This window comes from Panthera pardus, unplaced genomic scaffold (assembly GCF_024362965.1).
Source record: "Panthera pardus isolate Hobbes unplaced genomic scaffold, ASM2436296v1 HiC_scaffold_7, whole genome shotgun sequence".
Classification (NCBI taxonomy): Eukaryota; Metazoa; Chordata; class Mammalia; order Carnivora; family Felidae; genus Panthera; species Panthera pardus.
Window position 1 is genome coordinate 48,088,238 of NW_026527002.1, and position 21,480 is coordinate 48,109,717.

Sequence of the window (21,480 nt, forward strand, 5' to 3'; positions counted from 1 at the left end):
AATCAATTTCGTTTAGTTTTCAGTTTAAAATTATTAAAAGGCTGGTGAATTAATGGATCAATCTAGAAAATGTGGCCCTGGAAACATACTCGTGCTCATGTATGTATTGAACTTTACCCAAAATCTTCCATGTGTAATGCCCAGCATGTTATCGGATTTGCTACTTTATAATTAAGATTCTGAAAGAATAATTGGAAGTTCATAATATTCAGAGTTGAAATGCAGAATTAACTCTTTCACAATAGAAGCCAAAGTAAAACATAAGGAGGAATAAAAACATTTTATCTGTGTATTCAGAATCACACACAAATTACCTTTACAGTTCAATTTACTATATAGAAATCATTTGGGTTTTATATTTTCAGTTAAATTCTGAACTGAGATTACAATATTGTTTAAAAAAAAGATTGTTACATTAATTCAGTACTTTTTAGCATACCAAATTGAAATACATTAGGTTCAAACCTCAGATTTTATGGCAAACAGTCTTCAAATACAATACAGACATTTCTTAAGGTTACCATTTCATTCACATGTGATATTTGCTACTCTGAGCTGTATACATAGAACAGCTCTCCTATGAATATGGCAAAGTCGACAAGCCATGAAAACTCAAAGCTGTATACTCAAGCCAAGAACTCAAAGTTGTACCATCTTCTAAAAGGTCTGTCATTTCTGGACCACAAAGCACGACATGTAAAGAAGGTTGGGAAGAATTCCTCCTCTTTATTACGGTTAAAAAAAGTTGCATGTAGCTTGGAACTTTGCATAAAACCCCATATTATGCCTTGGTAAAGTCCAAGGGTAATTAGATGACAATGGACTGGGGTCTTAAATTTAATTAATAGAACCCATGAAATTCAAATGGGCATCAATCAAATCAAAAAATATTAAGCACCTACTGGTTTAGATCGAAATTTATTAGAGATTCATGATCAATTTCTTTCCACCTTGAAATCAAGGTGTAAAAACCAGCTATTAAGTGCATTCCAAACTTCTCCTATGTAGCACAGGTAGAATTTTCTGTCCATTGGCACCAAAGTGAAGTCACATTTCCTCTTGGGAGACAGAAATTCCACATCTGAACATAGAGTAAGTTAGGAAAAAATGACCCCTGTTGTTTATATTTTATTACTATTGTGATTCTGAGATCTAGGATTACTAATATACTAGCAGTGAACAACGTAAACGCCTGGCAACAACTGTCAGGTTAGTAACGCTAACTCCCTTCCCCCAGTCACAAGATTTTAGTATGAAAAGAATTAAAATTACTAAGCTGAATGGGAAATAACAAGGAATGGAGAGTAACTAAAACAAAGCAAATTCCTAAAGTTTGAAATCATTGCAATTGAGAAACTGAGAACAGGTGTGCTTCACCCCACCCCCTTACAACTCTGAATTTAAATAATGTTCCGTGCAAAAGAGCATCAGGTTTCTGGATATAGATGTAGCCCTTCTTTAAGTTTTAGTGCGCTGCAGACTCTTCTGCAATTTTATTTCCCTCCCCCCAAGTTTATTCAAAGTATTTAATAGAATCTTCCATTTCAGCCGAAAGATTTGTAATTCAAAGATTTACTAAGGTATTCTATGCATTCTATCTATACAGAAACACCTATTAATTATTACAATCGGTTTATGCAGAATTAACATTTTTGGTGTTAAAATTGTTAAAACATCATGCTTACTGCACATCGACTCTCCATAATGAATCTGAACTTCACAATGATTTACCAAACATTTTACTTAAATTACTAATTAAATAACTGAAAAAATGTACTGAGCCAAACTAAACTTAAATGGGCTATAAAGGAAAAACAAAAAATAAAAAAACCTTCATAACAGTCCATATACACATCTATTTCAAAACTACCTTTGCTAGCTAGCCCCTTTCCCAAAGTTTTAGCCTGAAAAAACAGTAAAATCTACACAAAATTTTATTGCAATCATACAAGGGTTACATTAGGTCAAATACAACAAATACTATGATGCAATTTTACATTTATTAAACTACAGTTCAAAGCACAAATTTACACATTCTAAATACACTAAACGTATCTAATGAAGTCACACTGGTCTTCCACTGACATTTGATATATCTGGGTGAAAGACATTAACTTTACAAGACTTTTTAACATGAATCCTTAGTATAAAAACTGTGTACTTGTATGTAAACGATTTAATGGGGAACCCAATTAATGGGCTTCCATCTCCACTAAGTCATCCATTTTGTTGCATATTTTATTTTAAATGCTTAAGGGGTAGGACAAACTGGTTAAGTTTAAATCTGGATACATTATCTAAATCTCCCAATTACCCCCCAATGAATTATAGATGAAAGCTGATTTCGTCTGGTCCCAAACAGCTATTACTAATAGATTTTGTTTCCAAGAGAATTAACAGAATAAGATTGTTTGAATTTGTTTCACACTGGAATGTAGACCAGACAAGCTTAACCTGCAACTTCAGATCTAAAGAAGCATTGATGCCTGTTTAAGCTTCAGAGGAAAAGCCATCTTCTTGGCTCAGCTGAATGCAAGAAGGCACAAAGAAGAAGTTCTTCATCATTGTGTCTGAAGTAATTCCAGCATCCTGCATCTCATACCTAACATTAAAAAAAAAAAAAAAAAAAAAAAAAAAAAAAGTGTAATTCTAAATTTAAACACAAAGACCACACTACTACAAAGCAAATGGACAAGACTATAAAAATAACTAGTCTTCCAATAATCCTTAACAGAGGGAGGGGCACTTTGCTATTTACTGCTTGTTAGGCATTTGTTACAGAATTAAAATTATTAGCAAACATCTTATGTCATCTCAAATATCCAATCAGCTTTAAAATGAAAACAATACCTTACCAATCATTGAATGACATCATGTAGTAAATCGCTGGCCTCTGAAAATCATTAAAAGCAGATGGTTCATGGAGAGAATCTGCTCCCATGTTATCAAAGATAAGCCAATCTCCCACATTCAGCTCAGGAAGAAGACAGTTTTCCACAATTTGATCAAGCTCATCACAGGATGGACCCCAAAGGCTGCTTGTAAACAGAGGCTCATCTTCCTTGTATTTCTGTAGGAAAAGGTTTTATTTCTTCATTAATTTTTACTCGTGTTCATGCAGGTAATGAATCCGAGGGAGGATGAGAGCATTTTTCACTGAGTCAGACCCAATGCACCTATGAAAGGCAGGCCTGGAGCCAGGGGCACTGGTGCTCCTTCTTAACTCCACCTAAGGAGGGCAACTCCTCAAAAAAGGGCAACATTTCCCATCCTAAAGTGTATCTCCAAAACTTGGGATGCATCTTTAAAAAAAAAAAAAAAAAAAAGGCTCAGTTTATAAACTGCCAAATAAGCAGCTCTGGTATTTGTAATAAAACTTGCCTTGTGAACCTCTGGAATGGTATTTAAGTCCTCAGACAGTTTACTTGCAAAAGAACCATAAACACCATCATTCATATAATACATGAAGGCTGGTTCATCACTTCCGGTTTTTTCTACTGAAATAAAGCAGAAAAAACAAAGATGAATTTATATTGAAATTTCTAATAGAGTTACTATGCAAGGCATAGCAAACAGACTGAATATTTATAGAGCAGACTTACAGCTTTCACATTTCCCAAATATTTAATTTAAAAAAATATACTGACATACTTTAAAACTGTTAGCCTAAAAAACTGAAAAGACATTTCATACAGGAAGATAACCAATAGACATGAAAAAAGTTCCCTACAGAAGTTACCAGGTAAATGCAAATTAAAACTACAATGAGCCATCACCACCACATACCTATTGAATGGAGAAAATTAAAAAGTGACAATACTGAAAACATCCATGAAAGCGGGGAAACAATCAGAACTTGCACATATATACCACCAGGAGGATAAAATACCACTGAAATCTTCGGAAACATCTACTCTGTGACCTGGCAATTCTATTCTTAGTCATTTCCCCCAGTGAAATGAAAAATGTCCATAAGACTTACACAAGATTGTTAAGTTTTACTCATAATAGCCCACAACTGGAAACAACCAGTTGTTATTCATTGTTATTCACTGCCAAGGAGAATGAATAAATTGCATATTCACAGTGGAATATCAGGACTGAACGTGAAAAAAAATTGTTCAGACGCTATACTGAGCTGTCCTAAAATATATGCTAGAGGATTCCATTTATATGAAGTCTGAGGATAGCCCAAACTAATATATGGTGGAAAAACCATCAGAATGGTGGCTATCTGGCAAAGGAACAAAACTGGAGGGAAATTCTACGATATGAAATTTATGTTTTTATAGGGATGTCAATATATGCCTTCATTATTTGTCAGATCGTGTATTTAAGACTGTACTCACTGAATAAAAAGGACACGTCAGAAGTAATGAACACAATCAATACTCTTCTTGGTTTTTAAAATACCACTCTCCATTAAAATGAATTGGAGCTCTTTGGAGAAATGGCCAACTCCAGGTCTGAGGCAGGGTAAGAAGAGCTTGGAACATCTTGATTTACCAGAAAGTAAAGAAGCACTCAGGAAATGATGGGGGCATGTCAAAAGGACCCAAATTTTGGGCAGTAAATAATGAAAAGTAGTAGATTACATAACCTATTGAATAAGTACCCAGGAGTCTAAACTAATATAAATAGGAAGGTAGAAAGAGAAAGCTATTCTTAAACTGAATAATGAAGTAAAAATATGAAGAGAAAAAGGTTATTTACAATGATCTTTCCAATTCATTATGAAGAAAACTCACGTGATACCATCTTAACCAAGTGATCAAAATGTAAAGTTCCTTGTATCCTTGCAGCTCTTCAAGTTTGACATTTTTAAAAGACTGTTTATAGAAAAAAACTTATTCCTGTTAACTTAAGGAAAAAAACTATAGGAATAAGTCTTCTTAATGTTGAACAGTACTTTCTACATTTTTTAAAGTAGTATTTGTCAGGAAGACAGACTGACTAGTGCCTTTTTGTTGGTTTGACAAGAGAGATGAAGACTGTTGGCCCTTGTTATGAAAGAAAGCATAAAGTACATTGTCCCCCATGAGTAAAAGTTCCATGACAAGAGACATTACAATAAAACACCGGTTCTTAACAAGATAGGAGAATCAATCAGCTGGGGAAGCTTACCTAAAATATGCTTATCAAAACACCAGAACCAAGAGTTAGATTCACGAGGTCCTTCACAACATATAAACGTCCATGTCCTACAGTATTTTACACTTGACAAGTATCTGATCATTTCAATTCATTTGTAGATGAACTGATCTAACAGAAACCAAACTATAAGGGGGCACCTGGGTGGCTCAGTTGGTTAAACGTCCAACTTGGGCTCAGGTCATGATCTCACTGTTCGTGATTTCGAGCCCTGCATCCAGCCCTCTGTCAACATAGAACCCGCTTTGGATCTTGACCCCCACCTCCGCCCCTCCCCTGCTCACTCTCTCTCAAAAATGGGGAGGGGAAAAAAAAAAAACTTACCTCCAGAGGAAAATTTATCATTTTCAACAACTTTCTTTGCAATGATATTAACTGCAAGTGTAAATGCAGAAGACACATAGTAGCTTCCGGGTTCTGAAATTATCTTAATGCCAGATCCTTCAGGAAAGTAGACATCCAACAAAGGGCTGATAACATGATTAACCTATAAATTTTAAACCCCACATTATGATTTCAATATTGAATTAGATAATTCATCACACAGTCATGTTCTATAATCTAACCCTAGCAAATCAGTTTCTAAATATTATAGAATGAGGGATGGAGGGGAGAGCAAGAAGGTGAATAGTAACGTACATCTAGATAAAACAGCTTAAACTATCCAAATGATAAATTCATTTGTGCCATCAAGTACCCCTAAGGGCAGAAACGCAACTGTATACAAATTTTTTGTAAATAAGAAGTTATGTTAGAGTTCACAGAATTTTATTAAGCTTAAGCTTTTCAAAGTTAGCTAGGTCTTCTCATTGTCTCTTTATCTTAGAATCAAATTAAAAATTTTTAAAAAATATTTGTTAGAGCATGCGAGCGAGAGCAGGGGAGGGGCAGAGAGAGGGAGAGAGGGAGACCCAGAATCCGAAGCACCTCTAGGCTCTGAAACTGACATGGGGCTCCAACTCACAGACCATGAGATCATGACCTGAGCCAAAGTCGGATGCTTAACCAACTGACCCAGCCAGGTACTCCAGAATCAATTTTAAACAGATAGTACAGGGTTTATTTCCTGCCATTGTTAAACTCTAGTCTATATCTACCATTTTAGTAAAGAATGAGATTATTCCAGCACGTCCATCCACTGAACAAAGTTTACCTCTTCCAACTGAAATTCAGATCCTGTGAAGCCTCCACCAATGTCTAACATGTTCATTGTGAAGCCAAATTCTCCCTAGAGATAGGAAAAAATACTTCAAATGCTTATCCAAATGGTTATGGCTACAAGGACATTGCAAACACCCCTTCCCAAGGAGGTAAATAAGATCTGTTATAATCTTTAGTATAGAAAGGGCTTTGGTCTCTATTAACCGAAGAAGGTTTACTCAATGGTATATGTATACAGTACAGTCTTCCTGAGGTCTGTCCTGGCTTGTAGTCATATGCAAATAAATTACTATTTCATCCCTTTACCTAGTTAAAAAATGTGACTGTATGGAACTGATTATAAAAAATAATGCAAATGTTTTAAGTATATGAGGGTACTTCAGAGGTAGTAAAAACACTGGATATTAACACCCTGGCTTAAAACATCGAAATAACGTAAGGAAACAACTTACAGCCATGTCAAACACACATCGAGCATCAGACAGAGCATGTACATATACTTGAGATTCTTTGCAAGTACTTGAAACATGAAATCTGGAAGAAAGAGAGTAGTAAATTTAAAGCAACAGCACATCTTAGAGGTCCTTCCTGTAATTCTTTTTCAGTTCTCATTTACCAGACGTAACATTACCAAATATTTAAAGAACTGGAAGCACACGCCTCTAATTATCCAAGTTATAATAGCAGTGTTTTTTTGTTTGGTTGATTTTTTTTGTTTGTTTTCTAAGAAAAGGCAATGTATGGGTAACACTGTAATTTTACAAAGAATTTAACAATGAGCTGTCAGGCTTCATAACTATCAGAAAGGGACAGGCTTTTATGTATATGAAGCATCAAGCACCACCAATAAAACTGGGTCACAAATTAATTTGAATGTACAATTTTATCTGACAAAATATAAAAACGTGTCTATTGTAAAATACAAAGGTATTGGGTGGCTTAGTCGGTTGAGCGACCGACTTCAGGTCACGATCTTGCGGTCTGCGGGTTTGAGCCCCGCGTCGGGCTCTGTGCTGACAGCTCAGAGCCGAGCCTGGAGCCTGCTTCGGATTCTGTGTCTCCTTCTCTCTTTCTGCCCCTCCCCCACTCATGCTCTGTCTCTGTCTCAGAAATAAACATTAAAAAAAATTTAAATACAATTGTACATTAATTCAGCTGAGTAGTACTAACACTTGTTAATGTTACTTATTAAGAGAAACTTAGAGACTCGTAACAGAATACTTAAGACTATGGCAGTGGTTACACAAATCTGTTAGAATTCATAAAAAGCCAAATCCAAAAAGTCAATTTTACTGAATGTTACCTTAAAACACAGAAATACGAAAACCCTCAAATCGGTCAATATTGTTACCTAAGGCAGAATTAAACTTAACAGTGGTGACTTTTTATCCATCTTTATGAACAACTTAAAAAGCAAGACTTTGCATTGGAGTGAGACTAGCAATGGACTGGCAACTCAAAAAATGCGGAGCTCTGTGCTCCAAATTTGACCCAGACCATAGTTCTGACATTACGATCAAATCATGAAATCTCTTTGGGCCTCAGTTTTTACACACATAAAAATCAAGAAAAGTGGAACAATGTCTGATTTATTGGAGTGGCCAAGAGATTAAGATGAAAAGGAAAAAAATTTAAAGATGGGAAAAAAATAAAAGCACACAACTCAAATGAATGCCATCTTGGTATTCATTAGAATTCTAGTACATCCTCTCCCTTCAATTTAAAAAAGGGGGGTTTTAAATTACTAACTGAATTTTTATTTACTATTTTATCTCTTAGGGAAGGGGAAGGTATAGGCACAAAATTACATGAAGGATAAAGCATATTTAGTTGTTTTTCCTAGACTAAGGGAAAAAAATACATTAAACTGAAAGTTGAATCTATTAGAGTTCGTGCAAAAAGTCTTAAAATAAATCAGAAAGACAAAGATTTATCACCATAAAATGAAATTTAAAACAAATACTCACTTAACCCCAATAATTTGGACATCAAGTTCCTTAGCACATTCCAAGAGATGCCTACAGTTCTTCAGGGTAGTGCCAAACTTCATGTTACCCTCTTCGCCTCCAATATTATCTTCTGTTGCAATATGTAGTAAGACCCTAAGAGAAGGGGAAGATGATTGGGGCAGAGTTGGTTTACATCATCATCAGCACATGTGAAGCCTGAAGATTGTAGAAGTATGTTGATTATGTTGCCAGTGCTCCCAAATCCAGCGACGGTTGAATCAGTGAACCTAATGAAAAACAATCCTGTACAGAGAAAAAACTAGCCATTAGGGCCTAAAGCATGAAGCTCACAAGGACGGGAATTTGGAAAATGCAGGAAGTTAAGACTCTGTTGTAGCAGCAAGAGTCAGTTGGGCTCTGTAATGAAAGACGACATTACTTTCAAATGAAGTCCATCAGTCCATAAAACCACCTAGAAAGACTAAATTGAACAGCAATGCCATCATTGTCTTTCGGATGAAAATATCAGGGCTTTAAATGTTTCAAATTTCCTAAATTGTTCTAGCTACCTAAATTTCCACCACTTATTCTGAGAACTCCTATTAATCTCATACATCTTACCAAAAAATTGGCGAACTTGGGAGTTATTTAAGCATCTAAAACAGTAGCCTTTTAAATACTGATTCAACTCCATTTGGTATTTCCTTCCAAATCATGACAACCAAGACAAAATGATCAAGACTGTCTCAGGAGACACACAGTAATTACAAACTACTAAAACCCAAAATATACAAATGCTGTTTGTAAAACTGTTTTCCCAAAGAAGTCCTGATGAGTGACTGATGATCAGAGGGGCCAAGTCTGATAAAAGCAAAATTACTCTTCCTATAGGTATAATCAGCTCTATCAAGAATATAACATCCACTTTACAATTAACAAGGTAAACATCCCTAATCACTGCTGTCTTTAAAAGATCACAGAACAGAAAGATTTTTTGAGAGAGACAAGTGGTTCACTAGAATTTTCCCCAAAAGGCCTTTATTCAAAGTTTTTTAGAGTAATCAATCCTGTCAGGACACCTAAGAGTACCATTAAAGTCAGTAAGAAAATTATAAATATACAACGAAAATATGGGTATGATACACATTTTCAGGAACACAATGCATTAAAAACAAGCAATTTTGTATTAATACACTATACTTTTAGTATATCCTAAGGTCTTCTTGACGTACCAGTTCATGACAAGATTAAATCTGCTTTTTGCTTTTAAAAAGTACACATTTTAATTTAAAAAATCTTGAGATGCATGCAGGAACAAGTACAAAAAAAAAAAAAGTAAACTTCCTATGCAAAGAGAAGAGTGGGCCTTAGAAAAGAAACCCCTTGAACCTACAGAGTAGGCTCCTAAGACACTGTCACTAAGGACAACCATTTAAGAACTACAGCTAAAGGCAGATTAAACCCTCAGCTAACCAGGAAAAAAAGCTGACCAACACATATCCTGTTCCCAGCATGACAACTAGTAGGGTTGATATGATTATGAAAATAGGCTGTGGCCCTGATTTTATTATCCCAAGAACCCCATTTTCTTCCTCGAGTTCAAGATTATAAATTCATATTCCAAACTGCCCTTATCTCCTCCCAACTCTACAAGAAAGATCAGAAATAGGTAGCCAATAAGATGCTATCAGCATTTTTGATATAGGAACTTATTAAATAAGTTAAAAAAAATAATTATAATACAAATCACTACTCTACTAAGCATTGCCTTTTCCCAGGCCAAAGACAAACCCAAACCCTAAAGAGTAAGATAAATATTCCCATGTACTTAGTTTTACACTTACTTGGCATTTGGGTGATTACGTGCAATTTTCTTCAATTCAACTTCATTGTCACATGTCATGATGTTCACTCCAATTTTTGCTGCATACTTTATTTGAGACACTTGTTTGCAAGGACTTATGTAAATGATGTTTTCTGGAGATACACCCAATTCTTGCACTAAAGCCATTTCAGTCTATAAAAATATATTTTAAATAGTGTCATCTAAAAAGCAAAATTTCTATTACCCCTTTTCATTCAATTACCACTTTATAACTTTTATTTTTTGGTTAAATTTAAATCGTATTAAGTTAAATTGGGATTGCATAAAGTCACAGTTCTTATTCTGGTAACACTACTCTGTGTTAAAACCCTTTTAAAAGCTATAATTACCACCAGAGAAATCTCCTGGTTTAGAATTATTTTGCTGTCATCAGAAGTAATGGTCTAGCTCTAGCCTAAGAATGAAGAACAAATAAAAAGTTGTTGACAAAAGATAAAGCTTTTCAAAATCTCATCTCACTGAAACTTTCCTTTCATTGGTACACTTGAAAAGTTTGTAAATTTCCATCAGGCTGCGAATTTACACAAGAGTTTAAAAACATCCAAAAGAGAAACTTCCTTGCAATTTTTCTAACTGCTGTAACCAAAAGTTAAAGTGAGTTCTAAAATGTTGCAGTTCAGTGACAAAATAATGAAAAATACTCACTTTACTGGAACAAGCAAATCCAGTTCCAAGAGCTGCCAAAATCTCAAGTACAGCTGGAGTGGAGTTGCACTTTACTGTGTAGAATGGCTTTATCTGAGCCACTACATTCTGCCACTGACTGTGTTTCTTCACAATCTTTCCAAGATCTCCCACAAAAAATGCATTTTTCCCTGTCTATTATGATCACACACAAAAAAGAGAAATAATAAAGGAACCATTGAAAACAGAGTACCAAAAGTAGTAAAGAACTCCCTTTTCCTCCATAAAGGAGCGAAAATACACATTTACACACACTACTATATTTAAGGCTTAAGAGTAATTAAAGCTAAATAGAGCAAATACAGGAGAATCCAAATACCTTTTCTTTTTAAAACTTGACTTTTTGCTGTGCTATGCTGCCATATAACATATTCTCTTCTTTGCTTTTTCTAAAAAACTGTATCAATTGTAGTGACTTTCTACTTTACAACTGCCTCAGTTTGGGGGAGTAAAGGAGAAGAAAACCACCTGTTTCCTTCCATGCTTTTTTCCTACACTGTTTAAAACTACTCTGGTAGTTCAGGACCTGATTTCCTAATACGGTGAGTAGAATCAGGAATGCTAACCAAAATAAGCTATGTATCTCCATTATAAATTGCACGTAAAGACAGGATGGTAAAACAAGAAAGCAAGGACACTAGGAACTGATCTTTAAGGTGACAAAGCTGGTAGTCTGTATACAGAGATGGCAAAATTATATTAAAAAAAAATACAGAAGTACACTAAATACCAGCTGAACGGGAATAAGGATATTCTTCCTTCAAAACTAAGAAAACAGATTTTAATTAGGGATCTGGGGAAATCTGTAATAATTTTAACATGGCTACTCTAGGGTAAGAGAAATGACTGTAACATGTCAGGCAGAGAGAGCATAAATTATTCAATGTTACATGGCAGACCAAATAATCTTATTTAGAATACACAACTATTGTTTGAAAAGCCAAGACGATATTACTGTTTTCTATTCCTTAATACACATTTGAAAATGTACATTATTGGAAAATACTGATCAGGATTATAGACATGATTGGAAATTAAGGTTTTTGCATAGCAGATATGGGACAGCTGTACTCAAATTACTCCATTCTTTCAAGATATACCATCCCTAACGTTCTAGAGACAGAAAATTTATTTTTACTTTAATATGGAAAAAACAAATAAGGCAATTATTGTGGCTACCAGCAAACTGGGATTAAAAAACAACAACAAGATTTTCAGTTGTAACCGCCCTTGAACCATACAATTAGATGACACTGCTAGGAAAGAACAGGGCTGTAGACTAACCCTCACTAAACGTGGGATAATTCAACATTGTGGGACAAGAATGAATGAAAGGAGTATTTCGAAGATCATTATCTGACCCACAAAGAATGTTGCAAAAGTTAGAGGACTAAGAGAAAGGTCAGCATACTTCCACGAGGAGGTTCCTAGTGACCTAAGAGAAGGAACTGCAGAATGGTATGGCTATACAATTGACTGAACAGTATGACAAGTGTCACTTTTTTCCCCAAAATTTTGATGCCAGGGGAAAGAGATTTGCTGAGGTGTGGGGAGACTGGAGCACACCTGTAAAGGTCAACAAAATTACTTTGGTATCCTATTACTGAACACCAATAACGTGAAAATCTTTCAGTAAATTTGGGGAAATGGGAAATTAGCTCCAACAAATAAATTTTATTAGCAAGGTAATAAACAAAGATAGTTCTATTAGTAAGTACAAAACAAAAATAATCTTAAGTAGCAATGAATATGAGTCAATAGAAGCTGACATCTGGCGCCAGAAACATTTCAGTGTAAGTTACCAAATTCTTAGCCAACATACATGACCAAAATTATATTAAATATAAATTAAAATCTACTCAAGCATATAGTTGAGAAAAACGGAGTAAAAAGCCATAGTGATTAGGAGGAACATAATCAAGAAAATAGACCATACAAGAGCTGGGCACAGCAGAGAAAGAACAATTAAATTAGAAAGGCACTTGTTTAAAAAAATTTTTTTTTTTTTTTAAATTTTTTTTTTTTTTTAATGTTTATTTATTTTTGAGACAGAGAGAGAGCATGAACGGGGGAGGGTCAGAGAGAGGGAGACACAGAATCCGAAACAGGCTCCAGGCTCCGAGCTGTCAGCACAGAGCCCGACGCGGGGCTCGAACCCACGGACCGCGAGATCATGACCTGAGCCGAAGTCGGCCGCTTAACCGACTGAGCCACCCAGGCGCCCCTAAAAAAATTTTTTTTAATGTTTCATTTATTTTTTGAGACAATGTGAGAGACAGAGTGCAAGCAGCGGAGGGGCAGACAGAGGGAGGCACAGAATCTGAAGCGGGCTCCAGGATCTGAGCTATCAGCCCAGAGCCCGACGCCGGGCTCAAACTCATGAACTGTGAGATCATGACCTGAGCGGAAGTCGGACGCTTAACCAACTAAGCCACTCAGGCGCCCCAGAAAGCCACTTGTTTTAATCTGGGCTACGAAGAAAACCTCATCACTATGCAAGGGAAGTGGGAGTGTCAAAGACAACCTGGAAAAGCGAACATCTGAAAAAAGTACTTTTATCAGATTAACATCTTAGAAATAGAGCAATGTTTTAGAATTCAAAAATCTGTAAACACTGAATTTGAGAAATGTGAAACGGCACACTTACCAGGGTGTGCTCATAAACATAATTATCAATCACATTCCCAAGGTTTGTTCCTTCATCCAACAGGCCAACGGAGTAGTTTGCATCGTCAATAAATCCTTTCATCTCAGCCGTATTCCACAAAGCCGAAAGTCATAAACCAGGAAAAACAAGAGACGGGCCACCAAGCCTTATGTCTGGGTCCTTAGAATATGCAACAAACTGTCAAAATAGAAGTTATTTCAAAGTCTGTATTATTTCACTATTAACCTTATAATGTAGGGGATGTCAATGAAAGCATGCTAAGTGCCTAAATTAGTGATGAATCTATCACTTAACACTTGCAGAAACACTGGATCATTCACTATCTTTTAATGCCCATTTTATAGTGAATGTGTATTTTATACATTTAAAAACCAAGCTCAGTATGACATAGTTTAAGATAATCCATATACGTGCAATTTATTACCAGTCAGTATGGTCACCTTATTGCCGTGGAGTTGCAGACCCAGCCTGTATTATTTGTTTTACCGTTCTTCCATAACACAATTTTCAGTGAAAGCACATCCTCATTTTGAGTAAAGAAAGCTAGAGAAATATTATCTGCAGCCAAGAAATTAAAATACTAGTCTAAGCTTCAATATACTGCCAATCACCTCCCAGTGTGTTAGCAGGTAACTGTAGATAGAGGTCTTCTAAATTCTACAGGAGGGGAAAAATGAAGTAACAGAAATGGATAGAAGTGATAGAGAGTCACTTTAGTGGACAATCTGTAGCTTTGATACAGACTGTCTAGGTCTCAACTCAAGCTCAAATGGTACTGGCTACATCAGGTTAGCAATGTAATTCTCTTATGAGTTAAGCTGACTTAGAGAAATAGAAGTCAGAAAGATCTGGTCGTGGCTATGTCATTTAACAGCTATTTGATCCTAGGTCAACTTCTCTGAACTTCAGTTAATTATCTTAACTACTTCCTCAAAAGGTTGCTGTAAAAAAAAAAAAGAAAGAAAGAAAAGTATAGCATATGAATACAAAAAAACACAAAAAAACAAAAAAACCCAAACACTTGTTTAAATGTGTTTAAGTTGCCAATTGCCAGTAACACAAAAATGCCATCACAATTTAAAACTAGGCACAAGCTAGGCACCTGGTACATCCTAGACCATTTACTAAGAGCTCTAAAGGCTGACTAAATCCAACATTTCTCTTAGCAAAGAAATCTTTCCCCTCCCTACCCCAGATCACCCATTCTCCTCAGGGCAGCATATACTGACATAAAAGTTTATCTTTGCTGAATTCACTGGTCCTTAAAGGTTACTTTAGGCAAGGATTTAACATAAACAAAAAGTTCGTTAGCAAAACAAATCTTCCAGACAGGATACTACTCATTGTCTGGTACTGACTTCTGGTTACATTAGTAACGGGCACAGACCAGCTATTGGCAACCTATTTCAAAACTTGCACAGCCTTTCCCATGTCCTTGATTCTCCCAATGCTATTCTATGTGCCAGTGTTCACTTTCTGTGATGGCCCTCATCCTAAGGTATACTCCATTTCAATGGTTCCCAAAGTGCATTTTTGAATGCACCAGAACAAACTCATCAGTAGACCATAACATTAGATTCCATGAAATAAGTTTTTTAAACTTTTAAAACATCTTCATCTCCAAGAAGTCAACTACATTCAGTTTAGCTCATCAAATCTCCTTCATGCAACAACAGAAACAGAAAAGTTGAGAATATTTTTATTTTAACGAAGTAATTAACTTAGGCATATCTACATTAGACTTAATACTTATGCAGTAAAGTCACATTGTAGCCTGGACACTCTCTAAAGGTTGTTATACCAGCAATGATGTAAACCTGTGCCCAGGAAGCAGACATTTTAGGCCTGAGGATACATATTTATTTTAAACAACCTAACTCCAGTTACAGTAACAATTTAGGGGGCTATTCATCTATGCACTAAGGGAAATAGAAACAATAAAAGCTACTTTTTAAAAAAGATCAAAGGAAAGTATAAGAAAGAGTACAGCAGAAACCTTCAGTTCAGTTTAGCATCAAAAATCTTTTTGGTCCAACAGCTTTCACTTAATTCTATTAATAATGAAAAAAAGATCTTCAGTCTAATTTTTCAGTTCATGAAACTCCTAAGTCTGTATGTACTATTCACCTGGGAACTTTAAGTTAGGAATTATGGACCTCTACAGGCAACTGCTGCCACATGCAAAAGTCGTTTACAGTCACAATGATATGTACCTCAATTTCCTATAGCTGCAGTCCTTACAGAAAGGGTGATTTTCCTCTAGTAGTAGGATCCTCAGTACTTACAAAAACATCCATCTTACCTGCTGAATGCCTACATTCTTAACAGCAAAGATGTTATGGCAGTGTGCCAAGCACTGTTGTAAGTACTTTATCTATATAATTAGATCTCTAACCCTTAAAAAAAAAAAACCGTAATAATGGTACTGCCCACATTTTAGAGGTTAAGACACTGAGGCACAAAACAATTAGCTCCAGAGATGCTGACAATCAAATTATGTTTAAAAGGAAAAAAGTCTCTCCAGCACCCCTAGAAAATACAGGATTGCTTTTTTGGAACTCCAACTTACATACAGCATAAAAACATCCTATTACGCTTATTCATAGCCTTTTAGCCTCTATGACTAGTCTCTAGATTTTAACCTTGCTGTTCTTCTGTATCTTTGGTCTAATTCTCAGGCAAACCCCAAATTTGAAATTATTTTTCCTTTTTTATCCATCATATCAACAGTTTACATGAAACGACGTGCACCCATTTTGACAAACATATATTATCTGTGTAACCACTAACCATAAAGGTAAGTTCCCTCGTGTCCCTTGGTAAATCCCCAAATCCGCTTCAGGTAACCATTGAGCTCTTTCTGCCACTATAGATCAGACTTTTGTAGAAGTGAAATAATTTTAAAACTAAAACAGTTGACAAGTAATGAATAACATGAACCAAAATACTGGACTGCTCTAAAGGATACAATGCTTGTGGAATGGCTGTATTATTATCATTGAAATCGAACTCTCACTTCAAAAGTAACCCTAGTGTTCATTCACCAATCCCTAGTTGATTCACAAAAGGACTCAGAAGGAAAAATAAAATTCATTTGCTACACTGGCTGTACTTAATGAAAGAATTAAGGGACTAACACACCTAAACCACTAAAACAGATGTAGTACATGTAATATTTGATTTCCTTATTTACACTGAGCACTGCAATAAAATTGTTAGGCCGACACTAATAAAACCTATACATAAAAGATAGTGAGCATAAGTGAGCTCTATCTCTTCTTATATGGTCCCTGAAGGTTTTGATACCCCTTTATTTCCTAGCTCAGAATAGGTGCTCACAAACAGATGGGACAAAGGACTTCACAACTCTTAAGAATGGGGAGTTCTTAAACTTAGGGTTGGCTTGTGACAGCAATGAACTCCTTCAACTTCCAAGTGTGTTGAAAAAGATGGTCCAGTCCATCTTTCACCTTCTCAAAAGGAGCCCAAAACTTGATACAATAGTGACCCACATGTAAATGCAAAGCTCAAATGTCAGTTACCGTTAAAAGCTAAAAGTTAACATGCAGGAAAAACTAATTCTGCTATAGAATCTGCAAAAGATAAAGGCCTTCAGGAGAGAGGTTTTCTAACACATCTTAAGCCGACAAACCCTTTGTTCACATGAAATGTCACCTGGAAACCCAGTATTTCCAACAACTGAAAAGGCTGAAGTAGGGGATTATGGGTAGGCTGATCTTCTTTCCTACCTCTAATAATTATGCCCCTCTCACTGAAAGAGTCCTAAAAGTAGTTCATAATCCTACCTCCAGAAGCCTTTGACTAATTTTCTTAACATGTTAGCAAAAAAATATTTAAAGCTCCACTACCTCAAAAAGGTTTATGTTCTACATTTCTGCCTTAGAGCACTAAAAAAATACTTCGCTAGTTTCCCAAAAAGCATTTGAAGTTACTTGGTAACAATACATTAAACCAAAAATCTATGACACATACATACAGTATGTTCTATGCACCCAGAATGAAAATAAGTGTGTATGTGTTGTGGGTGAGCAGAGTTTGTATTGTATGCCAGATCACCAAGTTAATCCACCTTAATTTTAAACACCACAGGGAATTTCCAGACACCTCTCCATTAAGAATGGACTCAAACCCAGGTAATGCCAAACTTCCCCCCAATGCACCAATCCTAGGTATAATTTCCAACAGACATTGCACCATTTTTTATGGCTTATAAATCAAAAACGGGACTGACTTACTGGCTCCAACACATTACGACCCGCTATATACTATGGTCTGGTGCTGCTAGACACTGAAGTATTTACATTAAACTTCAAAAAATCTACCCTATATAAATCTTAGATTCTCTTCAACTGGAGCAAATTCATTTTCCATAAAAGCTCTCAAGTTTATTTTCATCAACAGATACTAGGAAGTATTCTCTACTTCAAGCCTTTAAGCCATGTTCACAACCAAACACCTTATCAATATATGGTGAAAGCAAGCTGTTTATTACACTAGCACAATGGCTGTAATCACAATACTACTTTTGTAAGGAATTTCCTCTTGGATAGCATAGCTGGGAAGAAAAAAAATGTTTAACATTCCTTATTTACACCTTGGTGTTTTCTGGTAATACATCTTTTAATGAAGAGCTGCCAAAGAAACAAAAGGCTCCAAAGAACTGCACACAGCTCCCTGGAGCCTTCCATGAGGCCGCTGAGTCCTCATGTCCATTGAGAGGGTAGCGCCAAGAGAAGTGGCTGCAGCAGCTGGGCACTTGCCTTGTTACACACCTGCTACAAAGGCTTCTATAGTTGATTGTACTTCAGAAGAAACTGATACATCTCTCAAATAATCACAAGATAATTCTGGCAGCAACAGCCCACTTGACACCAAGCTGGATGAATATGAGTCTTGGGTTTCTGAAGTGAAGACCTCCCTGGAAGTAGAACAGGGAGAGCTGAAAGGTTGAGAGTACGGTTTCAGAGACATGTAAGCAGGAAACCCAACCTTAATATATCAACCACTTTTCTAAAAGGACTTTTTACTCATTAAAAAAATGAGAACTTGAGACATTTTGAAACTACTACTGTAAAGAAGCCAAAGAGCACTTTTTTTTCTTTTTTCTTTAACATAGTCAATTGATGACTTAAAACTCAGCTAACAGCTTAAAAAGACACAATGCTGTCAAGGTCACCTCTGTATCCTACCGCTGATAGAAATGTTACTTACCACACAGAATACCTTTAGAAATAACTGGGCAGGAGAGTATTAGAAGAGGATTCTAAAGGATGACTTTGGCACTATAGATGGGAGGCCTGGAGTAGGTTCAAACCACCAAAAACAGTGCCAGGAAGCTACATACTGGAAATGGTAGGAAGTTTCAATAAACTGTGCAAAGGCAATATGGATTTTTTGCCATACTGGACCAAAAATAAGTGATGGAGAATAACAATAACCTACACAGAGTACTTAGGATAATCAGGACAGAGTATGCTTTTATCAACAGTAAGTGGAAAGCCAGTAATGACAACAGGCACCCTTAAACTTATTTTTCAGGTGATAAGGTGGGGGAAAAAAAAAAGAAAACCCTAAATAACCCTAGAAAAAGAATATTAAAGGTGACTGCTGAAGAATTATTTTAAAAGACAAGAGCAAAAATGAACAGGAGATATTTAAGGGTGGGGGAGAAAAACCCTAAAGGAAATGAGCTCAACGGGCTAAGTTTGAAATGCCTAGGTAAAGGCTGCCGTGTGAAAGGTCTCACAATTCTAAAATATGTCTTAATGAGAAAACAAAATACAGGATTTTCATACCATATACTTTTACATGTGGAATTGACAAGATTAGTCTTTTAAAAAATCTGTCTTGACTATCTGATGTAAAGATTAATTTTTTTCTGGAAGAAGTGTATGTACCCTCACTCAAGTAAATACTTAAAGGGCTTTTGGTAATTAAGATGTAGTGACATTAAAGGTAACTACTGTAATCCACATGAACAGGAAATTTACAACCATAGTAACTTCATGCTTTCTAAGCTTTTCAGGTGCAGTACAGGTACAGAATAACTCTTTATTTTATTTTATTTTTTTTAATTTTTTTTTAGTGTTTATTTATTTTTGAGACAGAGAGAGACAGAGCATGAATGGGGGAGGGGCAGAAATAGAGGGAGACACAGAATCGGAAGCAGGCTCCAGGCTCTGAGCCATCAGCCCAGAGCCCGACGCGGGGCTCGAACTCACGGACTGTGAGATCTTGACCTGAGCTGAAGTCGGACGCTCAACCGACTGAGCCACCCAGGCGCCCCCAGAATAACTCTTTAAATAAATGCACTTAATTACTATTTTGATTACCTTAGAGCAGATCTCAGTCATCTTTCCAAGAAGAAACCTTAATTATCATTATATATAAAACACATGTGTAATACAATTATTGCAACAAATACAAGGTTAAGAGAGAGAATACCCTAGAAGCCCTATACAGCTTTCCCAGGTGGCAGTGGTTGCATCTCCCATAGAATAAGCATGTTCATGCTTTTCCGATCATCATTCCCTTGTTATTTAATATTTATTGTTCTATGTGCCCCTAAACCACTGGCTTTGCTGGTTTTGAACTATAAATAGCATCCCTGTTATTCTTCTACCATGACTGACTTCTTTTGCTCAACTTTAGTCTCAATTCACCCATGCAGATAGACATAACCAAAGTGCATTTATTCTCCTTTCTGGGTAGTATTCTGTGTAGGTATGCCATTTATTTATCCGAACTGATCTATGGGTTACTTCCCATTTTTTGCTGTATTCTTTATGTTATTTATGACCTAACTTCTATTACTTATGTACCTAAGGGCAGCGCTATGCAAACTGTACTGTAGTTCAAGAGTCTAGCTCGCTGGCTGGCAGTTTAAGTAGCACTGGTCTAGGGCTACATACTAGAAGTGAAACTGCTAAGTTTTTGGTGAAAAAAGGTCTTCAAGTCTTTTCTTCATTTTCCCATTGTTTTTTGCTTTTTCTTGTGGGAGCTCTTCATGAATTTAGGATAGCAAATACCTCACTGAGGATTATTTGGGGATGGTTTTTGTTAGATCATCCATGTTGAATGTACTAAAGCATTTCATCCTACTTTTGGTCATGCCTAAACTAACATGTTTGGTCATGTTGAACGTAGGTGAACTGAAGTTCATCTAGAACCTAGAACTATACTTATTTAGGAGCTCTCTAGGATATCAGAGGGTCCTTGCAGTAAAAACCCAAGAAACAGATGAAAAATCACATATTCAACATAAACTTAATATTAATTTGTCTACATAAGCACATAAAATCATAGTAGGGAATTACATCCTAACAGCATGATAAAGAATTCAAAATATAAAACTGAAAAGCCCCTACAGTTAAAGGAAATTTTTTATTAAATGAAAGGAGAAAGATGAGAATGCGTAATTTTTATGATTAATCGGTTTAAGATTATTACAGCTAATACTACTCACGTTAATAATACCCCATTTGCAACGTGGATGGAACTAGAGGATATTATGCTAAGCGAAATTAGTCAGAGGAAGACAAATATCATATGACTTTACTCATATGAGGAATTTAAGATATAAAACAGACAAACATAAAGGAAGGAAGCAAAGTAATATAAAAACAAGGAGGGGGACAAAACATAAAGAGACTCTTAAATACAGAGAACTGAGGGTTGCTGGAGGGGTTGTGGGTGGGGGGATGGGCTTAAATGGGTAAGGGGCATAAGGGAGGACACTTGGGATGAGCACTGGGTGTCATACACAGGGGATGAATCACCGGAACTACTCCTGAAATCATTACAGCACTATATGCTAACTTGGATGTAAATTTAAAAGAATGGATATACTAAATACAAATAGTTTAAAAAGAGGTTTAAAATTAGTCTGACTTATAATCCATAACAGTTCACATCAATGAGAAAAGAAAACTTAAAATATGCACCTATAATGTTGGTTAATA

At 35.9% G+C, this 21,480-nt stretch overlaps 1 protein-coding gene across 4 annotated transcripts in view; it reads right to left on the minus strand.

The window, feature by feature from the left end:
• Nucleotides 1–261: 261 nt before the first annotated feature.
• AZIN1 (antizyme inhibitor 1) overlaps nt 262–21,480 on the minus strand; it is a 31,615-nt gene continuing 10,396 nt past the window's right edge. The window contains exons 3-13 of one of the 4 annotated variants that reach the window (XM_019467949.2): nt 18,292–18,437; nt 13,478–13,675; nt 10,792–10,965; nt 10,106–10,278; nt 8,280–8,414; nt 6,765–6,846; nt 6,305–6,379; nt 5,476–5,638; nt 3,382–3,497; nt 2,856–3,070; nt 262–2,602 (exon numbers count right to left, since the gene is read on the minus strand). In XM_019467949.2, coding sequence (XP_019323494.1) covers nt 2,491–2,602; nt 2,856–3,070; nt 3,382–3,497; nt 5,476–5,638; nt 6,305–6,379; nt 6,765–6,846; nt 8,280–8,414; nt 10,106–10,278; nt 10,792–10,965; nt 13,478–13,579 — 1,347 coding nt within the window. In that variant the 5' untranslated portion in view covers nt 13,580–13,675; nt 18,292–18,437 and the 3' untranslated portion in view covers nt 262–2,490. Of the gene's footprint in view, nt 2,603–2,855; nt 3,071–3,381; nt 3,498–5,475; nt 5,639–6,304; nt 6,380–6,764; nt 6,847–8,279; nt 8,415–10,105; nt 10,279–10,791; nt 10,966–13,477; nt 13,676–18,279; nt 18,438–21,480 lie in introns of all 4 variants that reach the window. The other 3 variants (XM_053896112.1, XM_019467950.2, XM_019467948.2) reach the window with 3 other exon arrangements.